This window comes from Callospermophilus lateralis, chromosome 4, assembly GCF_048772815.1.
Source record: "Callospermophilus lateralis isolate mCalLat2 chromosome 4, mCalLat2.hap1, whole genome shotgun sequence".
NCBI classification, from domain to species: Eukaryota; Metazoa; Chordata; class Mammalia; order Rodentia; family Sciuridae; genus Callospermophilus; species Callospermophilus lateralis.
In genome coordinates this window covers 8463484-8480368 of record NC_135308.1, presented here as the reverse complement: position 1 = coordinate 8480368, position 16885 = coordinate 8463484, and the positions used below count along the sequence as shown (strand labels likewise).

The following is a 16885-nucleotide window of genomic DNA, read 5'->3' as shown; positions in this document are numbered from 1 at the left end:
GCTCATTTTTCTACTTCATTTAAAATTATTGAAAAGTTTACTGATAGCATGATGTCCTTATTAATGATTTTATTTTGTTTTATTTTGGTAGTACTGGGGATTGAACCCAGGAGTGTTTTACCACTGAGCTGCATTCCACCCTTTTAAAAACTTTGAGACGGGTTCTTGCCAAATTGCCCAGGCTGGCCTCGAACTTGTGATCCTCCCAGTACTGACATTTCTGAAGTTATATTAATTTTGCTCCTTTTATTGGACATTTAACTTATATGTTACATGTTATAAAGAATGCTGAGGTGATTGCATCTTTATATAGGTCTTTGTTACCTAGAAGACATTCCTAGAAAGCAAAATTTTTGCATGCCTGTAATCTCAGGGACTTGGGAAGCTGAGGCAGGAGGATCACAAATTTGAGGCCAGCCGTGGCAACTCAGGAAGACCATGTCTCGAAGAATGGGATGTAGCTCAGAGGTAAACTACCTCTCAGTTCAGTCCTCACTACCGCCAAAACAAAACAAAAAGCAAAATTGCTAAGTCAAAGATAAGAAAATTTTAGACTTTTGTTAGGAATGGAAGTGACTTTTTAACCTTTACACTAGCTTGGTTCAAAGAGCTCCTGTCACATTGCAGTGCTGCTAAGTTCTGAACTGTGCTGTCCTTCCTTACCTTTATTTTAATGTTTTAGTGTGAACATTCTTTTAAAAATATTTTTTATATAAATGGACAAAATACTTTTATTTTATTTGTTTATTATTGTTTTTTATGTGATGCTGAGGATCGAGCCTAATGCTTCACACGTGTTAGGCCAAGTGTGCTACCCCTGAGCCACGATCCCAGCCCCTAGTGCGAACATTCTTGAAGTTAATGTTTTTTTTTATTTATTAATGAGCCTTAAGATTAATTTCTGTAAGTGGAATTTCAGGGCCAGAGGAGAGGCTTAGTCTTACCACTTTTGATTCACTGCCAAACTGTGCTCTGGGAAGGTGTGCCAATTTTCACGCCCTGCAGCAGAGTGTGGGAATGTTTACCCTGGATTCTGATTAGCACCAGATATTATGATGGGAAAGGTCACAGTATCTTGTTTGAAATGTACATTTCTTTGATTGCTAGGAAGGTTAAACATTTAAATGTGTTTTATAATTTGAACCCTATTTGTGTAACTTCCTTTTGTTTCTTTGACCACCGTTGAACTGCTGTTGTTTCTTCTAACCTGATCACTTTACAAATGCTAAGTCTAAGCGGTTTTTTCCTTATAAATACACAGGATCTGTGGATTTTTATGTAGTCAAGTTTGTTGAATTTTTATGGATTCTTTTACTCTGATTCCTAGAAAAGTGGGGGTGTACTTCAGATGAAATTATATTTTCCTTTTTTTAGGTTTAATTTATTACAATTCTTAAATCCATTTGGGTTTTATTTTTTAGTTTGGTTTGTCTTGTGTGAATCTATTTTTTTCCCCCAAGTAGGTAATTATTACTTAATGAAATATGTAGGTGGTGTTGCTGGGCGATGCAGCATATGCCTCTAATTCCAGCAGCTCGGGAGGCTGAGACAGGAGGATCTCAAGTTTGAGAACAGCCTCAGAAACTTATCAAGGTCCTAACCAAGCAAGACCCTGTCTCAAAAAATAAAAGGTGTTGGGAGTATAACTCAATGGTGCAGTGCCCCAGGTTCAATCCCTGCTACTGAAAAATATACTTATATCTTGTTAGTGAACTTTAAAATAACTTCAGCAAGATGTTTTTCTTAATTACAAGAGTAATATGTGCTTATTAAGTAAAACAAATGAAGACAGAGTGTGTTTTACTGTAAGTAACATGGTAGACAGAAGCAGTGAACAGGCGCTGGGTCGTGCAGATCTGGATTTATGTCTGGTTCAGCTTGCTTGCTGTATTGTCTTTAACAAGTTTTCTTACTTCCACGGTTCACTTCCTCTGCAGTGTAGAAATAGCACCTACCCCCTGTGACTGATGAGGTGAGATACTGTGTGTGCGGGTATCTGGGGTACAGTGCCTGGAACATAGGAAACATAAATGAACAGTAGGCACATGTTTGCCCAGCCCCATCTCCAGGGGTGTGTAATGCAGTCTGCAGACTTCCTGCGGGAATTCAGGTGCAGCTGTTTGTCTTCCTTGGTTGTTACCTTGACTCAGACATCATCACGCTGAGTACTGCCATCAGTTTTTCACTAGACCAATGATTTTGGAGGTAGAAGTGTGTACTTTGCTTTAAGATCAGCTGGAAACATGGTCAAACTCCAGGATCCTTGGCCTCACACTTGGGAAGACTGATTCAGTAATCCTAGGCTGGATCTGGGGTTCATTTGAGGGAAAAAAAAATGAGTTGTGGATTTGATTTGTATTTCTAGTTAAAAAGTGGCTGGAAGACAATTGGGTTTTAATTTGTGCAAATTTATCTAACTATAGGGGAAACAGAGGCAGTGACATAATTTTCAAATTGAGGACCTTATTTTGGGAGTTGAGATTTCTGGGTTCAGGTTTGTTGGTGATGGGTTCGTCAGTATGCCCGCTTGAGCAGTGGAAGGAAGGCTTATTGCTTATGGAAGAGCTCCTTCTGTGTAGTTTGTGATTTGCCTGCTAGTGGCAGATATGGAACACTTCGATCTTAAAGATCTGTTTTGGAGTCCTAAGAATACTTGTTTTCCACTTACTAACGTCCCTGTAGTGAGAGTGGCTTGACTCCGTGGTTGTCTGGTGGCATCATAATCTTGACTCTCGGTATGTTAAAGACACAGCCAGCTTCTCAAGCCTGGTTTGGTTTTTAATCACTGATATTGTCTTCCTTATTTTATATCCAGGTTAAGTTTATCTGTAAAGAAATCGCTGTGGTGGTTGCACCGTGGAAACCTGTGCCTTGATGTCCTATAACTTGTGAATGGCCTACATTCAGTTCTTAGAAGTCACTCTTTATCTACAATTAGCTTCCTGGGGAAGTGCCTTTTGTTTAAACAATAGGAGAGAAGTCAGAACCTTGACAGTGATAGTCTTGGGGTATTTGCTTTAGTGCTTATTAGCGTACTTCCTGATTTCATGAACTAGGTACTACCTGGCCAGGACAGATAATTTTGTCAGGAAATGATGTACATTTGGGTTGTTAGTATTTAATAACCTAACCTCTGAACTATTGCGTTCTACAATCTTTTTTTTAATATTTTTTTATTTGTAGTTGGACACAATACCTTTGTTTATTTTTATGTGGTGCTGAGGATCGAACCCAGGGCCTTGCACATGTAAGGTGAGCGCTCTACCACTGAGCCACAGCTCCAGCCTTTTCTACAATCTTTCTGAAATTATTTTCTATATAGAATGGTCTTCACATTATTCGAAGGGCTTGTGGCAATGACAATAACAACAACAATGTACAAATAATTTTGTAGAACCTGTACCTGGGTTGTGATGGAATTCTGCCTTCTTGATGGGCCAATTTTGGCTTAAATGAGAAAAAGTATTACGTGCACGTGGGTGTAGGTAGCCCCTGGGTGCACTGGCACAGTATTTGTTCTGACTCAATATTTTCTTGTTTTGTTTAGCAGATAAATACTCTGAATATAGTGCTGGCTTTAAGTTTTGCAGTAGTGTTACCACGTGTTTCAATTGTAATTAATCGTTATTCATGGTTACAGCGGATCAGTCCAGTGATGGAGAATGTAAAAATGTGTGTGTGCAGCTGTGTTCTTTGAATTAATATCACAGGCATTTTATCACAATGGTTAGGTCATTAAAAGTGTGGACCCTAGAGTCAGTCGCTTGGTTAGAATTCAAGATTTACCGTTTAAATTGAATGACCTTGGGAAATTACCTAACCTCTGTATTGTGGTGTCTTCACTCACCAAATAGGAGGAAGCATGGTATCTCCCTCCCAGGGTTTTGTGAGGACTAAGGAGGCTGAGGGGTGTGGTGGGTTGAACCTGCTCACAGTGCGTGTTGGCTGCCGGCACCGTGATCCTTGACGGTGCATTGGAACCCACGTGGGAGGTGTCGAGCTTCTGTCTTTGCCCCTTCTCCCTCCAGACCTTTCAGATGTAAGACGTGATAGCAGCCCACATGAAACCAGAGACTCCCTTCTGTGGTTTCATTTTTTTTGTGTGTGTGTGCAGAAATTTCTACAACTTTATTGACTCTAAAGAACAGTCCCAAACCCATGATAGAAAGTTTCAGTATCAGAGTTTTAGTTTTAAAGGAAGAAAGGTCTAGTAGAATAGTTGTTTTATCAACTGACTCTTGAAAGGAAGGTCCTGACAGAATCAGGCACTGGTCCTGCTGGCAGTTCAAGGATTTGCTGTTGATAAGGAACGTGAGAGGCAGCCTCAGAGAGGAGGCAGAGGAGGCCCTGGCATTCTGAGGTGTAGGGCGAGAGGAGGGAAAGGGGAGCACAGCCACAGACAGAACTCTGAGCAGAACTTTGCCTTCCGGACCTTTTCAGCTTTCCAGGAACAGGTGGTTTCAGATCCATTTATCAGCAGAAAGTTTTGATTGAGGAATGAGGAGAGAGTGCAAAGGCAGCACATCAGCCATGGTGGGAAGGGTTGATTGCTAACTGTACAAGTATTCTGGTTCTTTTTTTGGGGGGAAGGCACCTATGTTGCGACCTCTCCTTGGAGTGGTAGGTGGCCCTGCTGCTGCTGGAACACTGAGGTGCCGGTGCTTCGTTGCTGACCACTGGGAAAGGTGCATCTGAGAGGCCTCCAGTTGGTGGAGGCAGGCTAGCTGAAGCTGACTGGCCAGTTGTAGGCAGAAAGACAGAAGAGAACCAAGGACAGACCGTTTAGGCAGTGGCCGAAAGGAGCCAGAGAAGAGCAGCTGGGGGGAGAGCCGGGGTTGGAAGACTGAAAAACAGAAATACTCACAGTTAACCTAATGAGAGACAGACGGTGGGGGAGAACGGCAGCATCTTGGTAGGAGAAGTAAAGGAAGGTGTGAATAAATCAAGAGAATTTTTATGCTTCCAGATAAAGTTAAGTATATCAGAGTAGCACTTTTCAACTTAATGCATTCCAGCTGGTTGCGGTGGCACACACCTGTAATCCCAGCTACTTCAAGAGGATGAGGCAGGAGGGTCCTGAGTTCAAGGCTAAATTGGGCAGCACAGGGAGCCGCTGTCTGAAGAAAACCAAAACCGAACAAAACTTTACCTACTTAGATGTGATACAGCAGGATTCTTTTTTTATAAGTATTTATTTTTCTTTCAAAAGTTAGTAGAATTCCCAGTGAAACTACCTGATGCTGGAGATTTTTGGGGGGGAGGTTAAATGGCAAAGTCAATTTGTTAAATAAGATGAATTTAGATGGCCTGTTTTTCGTTGGGTGAGTTGTGGTAGTTTGTGTTTTTCAAGGAATCAGTCCATTTAAGGGTGTGGAGGTGTTTGTCGTCTTCTCTTGCTGTCTTTTTGATGCCTGTAAGGACTGCAGGACTACCTCATTCTATCCTGATACTAGTTGTTTCTTTTCTGTTTTGTTAGTCTTGCAGGCTTGTCAGACTCTTGACGAACTTAGTACTTTCATTGATTTCTGCTCTTTATTTCCTTCCGTATGTGTTATTTGATTATTTTTCTAGGTTCTTGAAGGAGTTTAGGTTATTAATTTGAGACTTTTCCTCTTTTCTGATGTAAGTCTTTCTTTTTTGTTTTTGTAGTAGGGATCGAACTCAGAGGCACTTAACCACTGAGCCACATCCCCAGTCCTTTTTTGTATTTTATTTAGAAAGAGTCTCACTGAGTTGCTTAGGGCCTTGGAAGTTGCTGAGGTTGGCTTTGAACTCTTGATCCTCCTGTCTCATCCTCCCAAGCCTCTGAGATTACAGGCATGTGCCACCGCACCCAGCTGATGTAAGTTTTTATGCATGAATTTTCCTCTTAGTACTGCTTTAGATGTGTCCCACAATTTTTTTTCCCCATCTGTAACATCTTGTTTAACTTCCACAATAATCCAAGCACTAGGTAAAGGTTTTTTAGCATCAGTTTACAAAGGAGGAAATAAGCTCAGAGATTCTATAACATTGCTAAGTTCTGGAGAATGAGCCAGGGTGTCTACTGCAAGTTCTGATGGCCTTCAATACTCTTCTTGGCCCTCCTCATTTTATAATATCTTTTTTTTTGCCTTAAACTCAAGGCATGTGAGCTCCAAATTTCCAACTTGATTGGTAATGAAAATGTGAACCAAGACTTATAACTGGTATCATTTATTGAGCAGGGACCTGGTACTATGTGGTACCCTAGGGGGATTTTAAAGTGGTAAGAAAAATAATTCCTTTCTATAAGGAGTTTTTATCCAGCTGGAAATAAGTTACTTAAATGAAACTAATGAATAGTTGGTTTTTAGTCTTTTGATACTGAGTACAGTGGGAGTTCAGAGAGCTGACAAATCCTTTGTAGTTGGAGAAAACTTTATGAAGGAGTTACTCAGAAGTGCCCTCCAGGCACCAAGGTTTAGATGAGTGGAAGACCAAGGATGCCACTCCTGGTGTCTGTCAGCCTGGCTCCTGGGGAGGGGAGCTGCATGACCAGGAGAGCCAACCTGAGCTCCCTCTCCATGCTGGGAAGGTCATCCTGAGGAGTAGTAGGCCCAGGCAAACCCTGGTTGAAAAGGATCTCTGTAGTGAGGCAGGGAACTGATAGTGTGAGCAGGGAACATGGTGAAAAAGCCGTTTTAAAAATAGAAGAGTCGTCAGAGCACGTGGACTGGTAGTGCATGAACAGAAAAGTACAGGCACTGGATAAACAGACAAATTCAGATAATAAAGAAGGTAAATGAAAACACTACAGTGACATTGTACCTATTAAAGTGTCAGATTGAAAAGACAGTGACATTTGATTGGATGAGTTTAATTAATGCCTAACTGCAGCAGCAGGCTGAAATCTCCGGCTTAGTTATAACCATAGTTCAAGCCTCATTCCCACGCAGTCTGACGTGAGTTATGGGCCCTCTCCAGCTTAGATTTCCAACACTCCCCACTCTCCCTCTCCATTTTATTTTAATGAGAACCTAGTGTCCTCCAGTGCTGACAGCTGCCCGGGCTGCTTCTGACTTGCACGTGCTTAGTTTTGGAGTTGGTTGCTTTTGGGTTCCCAGGTCGGGGGAGGGAGAGAATCTGTGCTTGTTACTGTGAGTGACAAGTTGCTTCTGGGAACTCTTCCTTTGCCAAACACTGGTCTAAGGGCTCTGACCAAAGTGGAAAATAGTGGGGGAAAGGCAGGGCTGCAGCAGATAACTGAGTATCACCATTTCTGCCATTATTGGTGAGCTGTTGGTAGACGGATGTTTTCTGTATTGCTGTGGGGAGGGTATGTGGCCATCTTTGTAGTAGACAGTAATTTCAAGAATGAAAGCATGTTTTTCTTTGACTCAGAAGTTTCACATTAAAAAATTCTGTGGATGTATATATGAAGGCAGCTGCATCATAGCACTAATTATAATGATGAAAAATTGGAAACTTAAGTGCCAAGCAAAAAGGGATTGGTTAGAGAAGTTATGGTCTTTCCGTATTGTGGATGATATTCAGCTGGTGATGGTCATATAGTAGGATTTCTAATAGTGTGGGACAGTAGACTGTTCCTGAATGTTAGTGAAGAAATCAGGTTACAAGGAAGAACATATGGTGTCTTATTTTTGGGAACACATATGCAGAGATAAAAGGAAAGGGGGCCCCTGCTTTTGGCAGAATTGTAGATCTGTATAAATATAAACCCCTTTGCTGTAAAGTGCATATTATGTTCTCAAGAAGAAAGGTAAATTCTCATTAAAATAAAATGGAGAGGGAGAGGGGTGAGTGTTGGAAATCTAAGCGTCTGGTGAGTGGTCAGTGCTACAGCGCTCTAGAGTGTTCGCCAGTTTTAGTAACTGCCTTAATTTTATGAGAGATGAGCAAAAAACCTTGAGACTGTGACATAAAAATTGAGACACCAGATAAGAATGGTGGCTCTTCAAAGGGCTGAATTGTCAGTAAGACAGTAGTGGACTATAAAAAAGTCAGCCCCTGAGCACATAGATGTCTCTTGGTCTGGATCTGGGTTGGTGGTGGCGGGGGGGGGGGGGGGGGGGGAGGGATATGATTCCAAAGGAGAACTTGTGACCACGGTTTTCCTGTCATGGATTTTGTGTTCACACTTCAATACCTGGGTGGGATGTGGGAATCTCCAGATTTAGAAATTGATGTATTCTGAGGCTGATAATATATGACAGAGGTATCTGCCAAGCTTCTATTCTAGAGGGACTCATTCTCAACCCCACCACACAAACTTCCCAGAAATATAGGACTACCAATGATGGAACTTAGGACAGAGCTACCAAGCCTAAGCGGTAACAAGATCCACCCTCCGCTGTGACAAAAATTAGCAGATAGAACAAAGTAAACCTATGAAGAGAAAGAATAGAAATATGAGAAGGAACAAGGTGCTGATATGAAAATGAAGGCAAGTTTACAAACAATTAGTAGGACTCAGGCAGCGAGTAGTCATTTGTGAAAGTCTAGAGGGTAGGGCACACAGTAGCGTGGCACCCAAGAGAGTGCTAGTGAAGCAGATGACTGTGGCCTCAGGGCCAAATCTAAGTTGTGGCTTGGTTTTTTGTTTGTTAGTTTTATAGGAATAAAAACCAAGAAATGGGATAGCCAGGTCACATGGTGGTTCCATTCCTAGTCTTTTCAAGACTAATACTGCTTTACCAGTGGCTGTACTAATTTGCAGCCCCAAATTTTGGCACTGGGGAATTGAACCCAGGGACACTTAATCTCTGAGCCACATCTTCAGCCCCTTTTTAATATTTTATTTAGAGACAGGGTCTTGCCTTGTTGCGAGGGGCCTTGCTAAATTGCTGAGGCTGACCTTGAACTCACTGGGAATTGAACCCAGGAGTGCCACATCCCACTAAGCTACATCCCTGACCCATTTTTATTTTGAGGAAAGTTCTCATTAAGTTGAGGCACTGAGACTGGCCTCAAACTTCTGACCCTCCTGCCTTCACCTCCCAGGTCACTGGAATTACAGGCATGCACCACCATGCTCAGCTTATTTTTTTTTAATTTAAAGAAGTTATTTTTGGGCTGGGGTTGTAGCTCAGTGGTAGAGCACTTGCCTAGCATGTGTGAGGTACTGGGTTCGATTCTCAGCAGCTCATATAAATAAATAAAATAAAGGCCTATCAAAAAAAAAAACCTTAAAAGAATTATTTATTTATTTATTTATTTATTTTTGTGGGAGGTTATTGGAGATTGAACCCAGGGGTGCTCTACCATTGAACCACATCTTCAGCCATTTTTGTATTTTATTTTGAGACAGGATCTTGCTAAGTTTCTGAGCTGGCGTCAAACTTTGGTCCCCCTCCTCCGGCTCCCAGATTGCTGGGATTGTAGGCATGCAACAGGCTAGGAGAGAGATCGTTAGGGAGCTGGGAATACTGAACTACTAGTATAAGACAGAACGGCTAGGGTTGAAGTCCTGGTTTGGGGGATAGTCTGATGATAGGTGATGGTTGAAGCCATTTCTTAACAGATGGTGTCGAAAGCCTTGAGGGAACACTTTAGGTAGGAGGAAGACTATACCTACTGAAGCAGAATGGTAGCAGCAGTCAGGGAGATGAGTGGGAACACCAAAAAAGTACCGTTTCATGGAAATCCAGGCGAGGGCTGGGAGTGTGCAGAGGAGGAAGGGATCAGTGGCACAACTCATTTAACAGACTTGGTGAGTTTAATGAACTGTGCTGGGAGCTGGCGACATGGCAGGGATCCCAGCAGACAGAGCTCCTGCCCCCAGTAAGTAGGTTTTGGCAGGGAAGGTGGTACTGAATGAATGAAGGAAAAGATATGGAGGAAATCAGTAGGTTAATGCCAGAAAGCTTCTGGGGTGATAAAGGCAACTTTACAATGAGGATGTTCAGAAAATCGACCTGAGGGATGAGAGTCACCAGGAAAAAGAGCAGCCAGTCTGAAGGTTCCAAGGCAGTAGAGAGCTTGGCAAGGCGAGGGGCTGGAAGAAGGCCGGTGTGGCCCAAGTTGGCTGAGCACAGGGAACAGCGGGGGCCATTGCACTCGGGTAGGGGTGATTGCAATGGGAGTCTCCTGTGATTCCCCGGAAAGGGAGAGAGACATCTAATTTGTGTTTTAAGAAGAGCATCCTGGCTGCTCTGTAGGGTATGTCATGGGGTCAGGAACAGAAGCAGGCTGGCAAGTTAGGTCTACATGCTCTGGGGGATGACTGAGAGTTAGTAAGCCATGAACTGTGTTTGACTTAAGTCTCTAGAGGTTGTTCCCTTATCAGTGTTGCAGGGATATTTGTTTCTAGATCCTGATACTCCATTGTCATTTTCCAGAGAATGACAGAAGAGATCCTGAGTGTCGTTTTCTTTTGTGCTTTAAATAATTTAGTTAGCTATTTAGGAAGGGAAGTTCCTGCTGTTGGACATTGACTTCTGTCCTATTTCAGTTAGAGAGATAGAAGTTAATGGGGATGCGTTCTTTTGAATTATTATTGAATTATTGTTTTCCACTATTAATATTATTATTATTGTTATTAGTTCTGGGGACTGAACCTAGGGGTACTTAACCTCTGAGCTCCTTCCCCAGCACTTAAATTTTTTTTTTCTCTTTTTTAGTTGTCAATGGATCTTTAATTTATTTATTTATATGTGGTGCTGAGGATCGAACCCAGGGCCTTACACATGCCAGGCAAGCGCTCTACCACTGAGCCACAACTCCAGCTTCCCCTAGCCGTTTTTATTTTTTATTTTGAGACAGGATCTCACTAAGTTGCTAAGGCTGGCCTCAAACTTGTGATCCTCCTGCCCCAAATTTCCTGAGTAGTGGGGATTTTATGGGTGTGTGCCACTGGACCTAGCTTGGTTTCCATTAGAATGTTTGTTTCTACTCACATCTCTACCTGTGAGTTAGTAGCACTGGATATATTAGACTAGGAATTGTCAATCTCTGAGTGACTTTTAAAAAAACATTTGCTTACATTCTGTATGTAATTTTTTTTTGGAATTTTTGGTATGGAGAAATTCAAACGTAAGCAAAAGCAAAGAACGTAATATCATAATTCCCCACATTTACTCATCATTCCGTGCCAATACCAGTTAGCTCTGGCTCTTCTTGGTTCACCTGGCCCTCCTCACCGCCCTTGTTTATTTTGAAACAGATTTCAGGTGTGCCATCATCTATAAATCGCTCAGCATCTACTTGGAAAGGCAAGGATTTCCCACATTTCAGTGTTCTGTTTTATTTCTCCTTCAGGCACGGAAGCGGGTCACATAGCTGTGTGGTTTGCTGTGAGGGTCCCATTTTGTACCTGTTGTCCTAGTGTAGTTATCAGTAGAATTGTTTTCACTTAAGAGAGTGTCTTTTGGGACAGTGAATTCTGTGGTTTTTTTATTTATGCAAGGAGAGCTTTTTCAGAGGAACACTGAGTAAATTCTTCAATAGTACCTTCAGCATTGGGTATTTTACTAGTAGCGTGCTACTTTTATATTTCCTTTTTAAATCAGGAGAGCAAACCCTGGTGTTCACTATTTCCAGAAGTTATTTACGGAAGGATAAAGTGACATAAGCCTGAGAAAGGAGGCTCCTGGTGTGTGGTGTTGTGCTGCTGCTCGTCTTGCCCTCTACCCCGTGCCCTCCTGTCCGTCAGTGCCGCAGAGAGAGTCAGCCCTTTGGAACAGAAGGGCGATGTCAGGTCTGTGAAATCCTGGCCTTCCTGGGTTCTCCGCAGTATTTGACTAGCTGTTACTTATCTAGGTTGAGATGATCCAAATTCTGTATTTTCCTGGATAGATTTTTTGTTGTTGTTGTTCTTACTTGTTCTGCTGAAACCTTTTAGCAACACTGATAGCAGCTCTTTGTTACTTACGTGTGAGTGAAGACTCTACCAGACCATTCATAGTTGTACATCTTGAGCACAGGTGGAGGCTGGAGAGTGGCTGAGCCCTGGCTTATGGCAGTGCCCTTGCTGTGTCCATCTTGTCTCCAGGCTAAGAGAATTTCCTGAAGTCAAGGACCACTGTGCGTTCTAGAGCCTCCCAGTTATGATAGCTTGTCAGATGCATCAAGAGTATGTGAACACTTTTTGGGGGAAGAAATAAATGAAATATTCATTCAGGAATTTGGCACAGTGTATTATAAGTGACTTCTAGATTTGCCGAGTTTGTGGAGAGAGCAGGCGGAAAGATTCTGTAGCCTCTGATGGTAAAGTTTGAGAGAAGAGGACTGGGGATTTGTTTCAAGATGGAAGAACCAAAAGTTCCTCATGTGCTCTGCTTTATTTTCAGAGCCACACAACATATTGTTACCTCCACGCACTCATCTCCATTTTGGAAGATTAGGGCCCTGATAGGCATGTGGTCTGATAGCACATCTGTCCCCCAAGGATAAGAAATGATGCCTCTTATTTCTAAAAGGCCAAGTTACTATTTCTGGTTTAAGAAGGAGCACATGGTATCTGCTAATGGAAGATAAATAGAAGCAAACTGGGAAATACCCTTTGTCTCCGGATTACTGAATCTGCTACTGGCTCAAGAACAAAAGAGTTCTCTTCAGTTCTTTTCAGTTGTAAATTTAAGAAATTGAGCCTTTTAGAGTTTTTTTTTTTTTGTTAAGTGGTTCAAAAGGATGTTTGAATATTGGAAGTGAACATTGCTAATAAGATTGGTGGGAAGGTGTTTCTCTTCATCTAATGAGGCCAGATGGTTACTGCAGACATCTTTGCCCACTGTTGATTTTTAGCTGATCATCATTTGATGGGGCACTAGTGCTGCTCTAGGTCTAGTTAAACAGGAAGAGGCTGGGTGGGGGTGGGTGTAGACTGAAGCTGTTGAGGGCACTTACCAACCACGAGCAGTGTACACCTGCCAGGCAGCGTCTCTGCCTTGGATTGGCAGTGTTCTCTGAGAAACACACTCTTGTTCCAACGTTGTTTGATCCTAGAAGGTGAAGCATTCTCTAGAAATGTGCTGGGGTGGGAGTGGTGTTGAACATGATCTTTTCAACACACTGACATGGTTCTTTTTCTCTTGCAGGCTTGGCTGTTGGCAAAGACGTGGATAAGAGCCAGTGGTTCTAATGCCAGCGGACCTGACCAGGAACTGTACAACTGTGCAGTAGAAACTATGCATATTTGTTGGTCAGCAAAGCCAAGGAACAAGAGCTATGGCCTTTGAAATGGCCTTTGTGATTCCAGGATATTTTTCCTGGGTTTTATCATGCGGTACCTCCCTTCCAACTCAGCAGCAATGTGGTACCTTTTACTGTTCAGTGAAGATTAAGGACGTGCTCTTTGATCAACAGCCAGAACTTAAAACCTGCTGGAACAGGGTCAGGGACCATGTCATTCGCAGCTGAGGAAGATGAAATTTCCATTTTATGTGGTGCCTTGTACAGGGAGTGCACTCACTTTCTTAGGAACGTGTGAGTGAGAAAGAGGTTGTGTTTTGCTGACTAGAAACTCACGGTTATGGCGAGTGACCCAACGTGATCAGAGGGGCAAGAGAACTCATGACGGGTTATACCATGTTGCGGAATGGGGGAGTGGGGAATGGAGGTCAGACCTGCATGCTGCGCTGGTCCAACCGCATCCGGCTCACGTGGCTCAGCTTTACACTGTTCATCATCCTGGTTTTCTTCCCCCTCATTGCTCACTATTATCTCACCACACTGGATGAGGCAGACGAGGCTGGCAAACGGATTTTTGGCCCACGGGCGGGTAATGAGCTCTGTGAGGTGAAGCATGTGCTGGACCTCTGCCGCATCCGCGAATCGGTGAGTGAGGAGCTCCTACAGCTGGAAGCCAAGCGGCAGGAGCTGAACAGCGAAATCGCCAAGCTGAACCTAAAGATCGAAGCCTGTAAGAAGAGTATTGAAAACGCCAAGCAGGACCTGCTGCAGCTCAAGAATGTCATTAGCCAGACTGAGCATTCTTACAAGGAGCTGATGGCCCAAAATCAGCCCAAACTTTCTTTGCCTATCCGACTGCTCCCAGAGAAGGATGACACTGGCCTTCCTCCCCCAAAGGTCACGCGGGGTTGCCGCCTGCACAACTGTTTTGATTATTCCCGCTGCCCTCTCACCTCTGGTTTTCCTGTCTATGTTTATGACAGTGACCAGTTTGCCTTGGGCAGCTACCTGGACCCCCTGGTCAAGCAGGCTTTTCAGGCTACAGCACGAGCCAATGCTTATGTTACAGAAAATGCAGACATTGCCTGCCTGTATGTGGTACTAGTGGGAGAAATGCAGGACCCAGTCGTGCTGCGGCCATCTGACCTTGAGAAACAGCTGTATTCCCTACCACATTGGCGGACAGATGGACACAACCACGTCATCATCAACCTGTCACGTAAGTCGGACACACAGAATTTACTATACAATGTCAGCACAGGCCGTGCCATGGTGGCCCAGTCCACTTTCTATGCTGCGCAGTACAGACCTGGTTTTGACTTGGTGGTCTCGCCGCTGGTCCATGCCATGTCAGAACCCAATTTCATGGAAATCCCACCGCAGGTGCCAGTGAAGCGGAAATATCTCTTTACTTTCCAGGGTGAGAAGATTGAATCCTTGAGATCCAGCCTTCAGGAGGCCCGCTCCTTTGAAGAGGAGATGGAAGGTGACCCTCCTGCTGACTATGACGATCGGATCATTGCCACCCTGAAGGCCGTCCAGGACAGCAAGTTAGATCAGGTCCTAGTGGAGTTTACCTGCAAAAACCAGCCCAGGCCCAGTCTGCCGACTGAGTGGGCACTGTGTGGGGAGCGGGAGGACCGCCTGGAGTTACTGAAGCTGTCCACCTTTGCCCTCATCATCACTCCCGGGGACCCTCGCTTGGTTATTTCTTCTGGGTGTGCAACACGGCTCTTTGAAGCCCTGGAAGTTGGTGCTGTCCCAGTCGTGCTAGGGGAACAAGTCCAGCTTCCTTACCAGGACATGCTGCAGTGGAACGAGGCGGCCCTCGTGGTGCCCAAGCCTCGTGTCACCGAGGTCCACTTCCTGTTACGCAGTCTCTCTGACAGTGATCTGCTGGCCATGAGGCGGCAAGGCCGCTTTCTCTGGGAGACCTACTTCTCCACCGCTGACAGTATTTTTAATACCGTGCTGGCCATGATTAGGACTCGCATTCAGATCCCAGCTGCTCCCATCCGGGAAGAGGTAGCAGCTGAGATTCCCCATCGTTCAGGCAAGGCGGCTGGAACTGACCCCAATATGGCTGACAACGGGGACCTGGACCTGGGGCCAGTAGAAACGGAGCCACCCTACGCCTCACCCAAATACCTCCGCAACTTCACTCTGACTGTCACTGACTTCTACCGCAGCTGGAACTCTGCTCCAGGACCTTTCCATCTTTTTCCCCACACTCCCTTTGACCCTGTGCTGCCCTCAGAGGCCAAGTTCTTGGGCTCAGGGACTGGGTTTCGGCCTATTGGTGGTGGGGCTGGGGGTTCTGGCAAGGAGTTTCAGGCCGCACTTGGTGGTAACGTGCCCCGAGAGCAATTCACAGTGGTGATGTTGACTTATGAGCGCGAGGAGGTGCTCATGAACTCCTTGGAGAGGCTGAACGGCCTCCCGTACCTGAACAAAGTGGTGGTGGTGTGGAATTCTCCCAAGCTGCCATCAGAGGACCTTCTGTGGCCTGACATTGGCGTCCCCATCATGGTAATACAAAAATGGGCAGTCTCTAGATGCATGTACTTCACTCCTAATGCCTTTCCCTTTAGCTATCTTAACTCTTACTGGCGAGGAATGTACATCTTTTTTTTTTTTTTTTTTTTTTTTTTTTTTAAAGAGAGAGGGAGGGAGAGAGAGAGAGAATTTTTAATATTTATTTTTTAGTTATTGGCGGACACAACATCTTTGTTTGTATGTGGTGCTGAGGATCGAACCCGGGCCGCACGCATGCCAGGAGAGCGCGCTACCACTTGAGCCACATCCCCAGCCCTGTACATCTTTTTAAACACGGGTACAGATGACTTTTCCCGTGAAATTTCTGCTTGTTACTTCTTTAGGCCTTGCCAGCTCATTGCTGCTACTTACTTCCTAAGTCGCCTGAGCACTGCCACCGCTAACATTGCTGCTGGACCTGTGCAGTTATCCCTGCCAATCATAGGGATGAGAAAGCTCATGGTCAGGAAGAACTTGGGATCCAGGCACTGTAATTAGGGTTCTGTGATGTATGATTATCACTGTTTCTTCATTTTGTATCTGTGGGAACTGAGGCTTGGAGAGTTGATTAATTTGCTCAAGGCCATGATGAGTAATGGAGGAGGTGAGCTTTACAATGTCTGATTCCAGAAGCTTCAGTTTTTAATCATCCCAGAGGATTTGGGAGAAGAATGATGTCATTCACAGGATCCTCTGGAAGCCTCTGGAAGGGTGGAGTGGGGTTTGATATTTGGGAGTTGGAGAGCCTTCTTTTCTAGAGTATCTTGCAGGGTCTTTCTCTTGTTCTTTATTTTTTAAATTTTAGTTGTAGATGGACACAGTGCCCCCCGCCCCTAATCTATTTATATGTGGTGCTGAAGATCGAACCCAGTGCCTCACACATGCTAGGCAAATGCTCTACTGCTGAGCCCCAGCCCCAGCCTGTCTTTCTCATTCTTTACTCCATGTCTGATGTTAACATGCTTTTATTTTACAGGAAAGATAAGATCTAAACATGTAGGACTGGGTGGCATTCTGAAGCTTTTGTATCTACCTGCTTGAATTAAGCTGGTGATCTGCAAGAGAGATGTGAGGCCTTAAAGCAGACCTGTCAACTACTTACCTTGCAACATTGGTACTTTCTAGTAAAAGGTAGCAAAGAACAACAAAAGGTCTGATGAGCCATGCATCAACTAGAGTCTTGCTTAAGAAAATTGGTGATTTTTAGGGATGGTTTGTGTGAGACCAATCAAAGAAAGAC

The 16885-nt window shown here is 44.0% G+C and overlaps 1 protein-coding gene across 1 annotated transcript in view; it reads left to right on the top strand.

The window, feature by feature from the left end:
* Positions 1-16885, top strand: part of Extl3 (exostosin like glycosyltransferase 3) — a 49375-nt gene that overhangs the window by 6039 nt on the left and 26451 nt on the right. The window contains exon 2 of the mRNA XM_076853529.1: positions 13017-15639. Coding sequence (XP_076709644.1) covers positions 13492-15639 — 2148 coding nt within the window. The 5' untranslated portion in view covers positions 13017-13491. The remainder of the gene's footprint in view (positions 1-13016; positions 15640-16885) is intronic.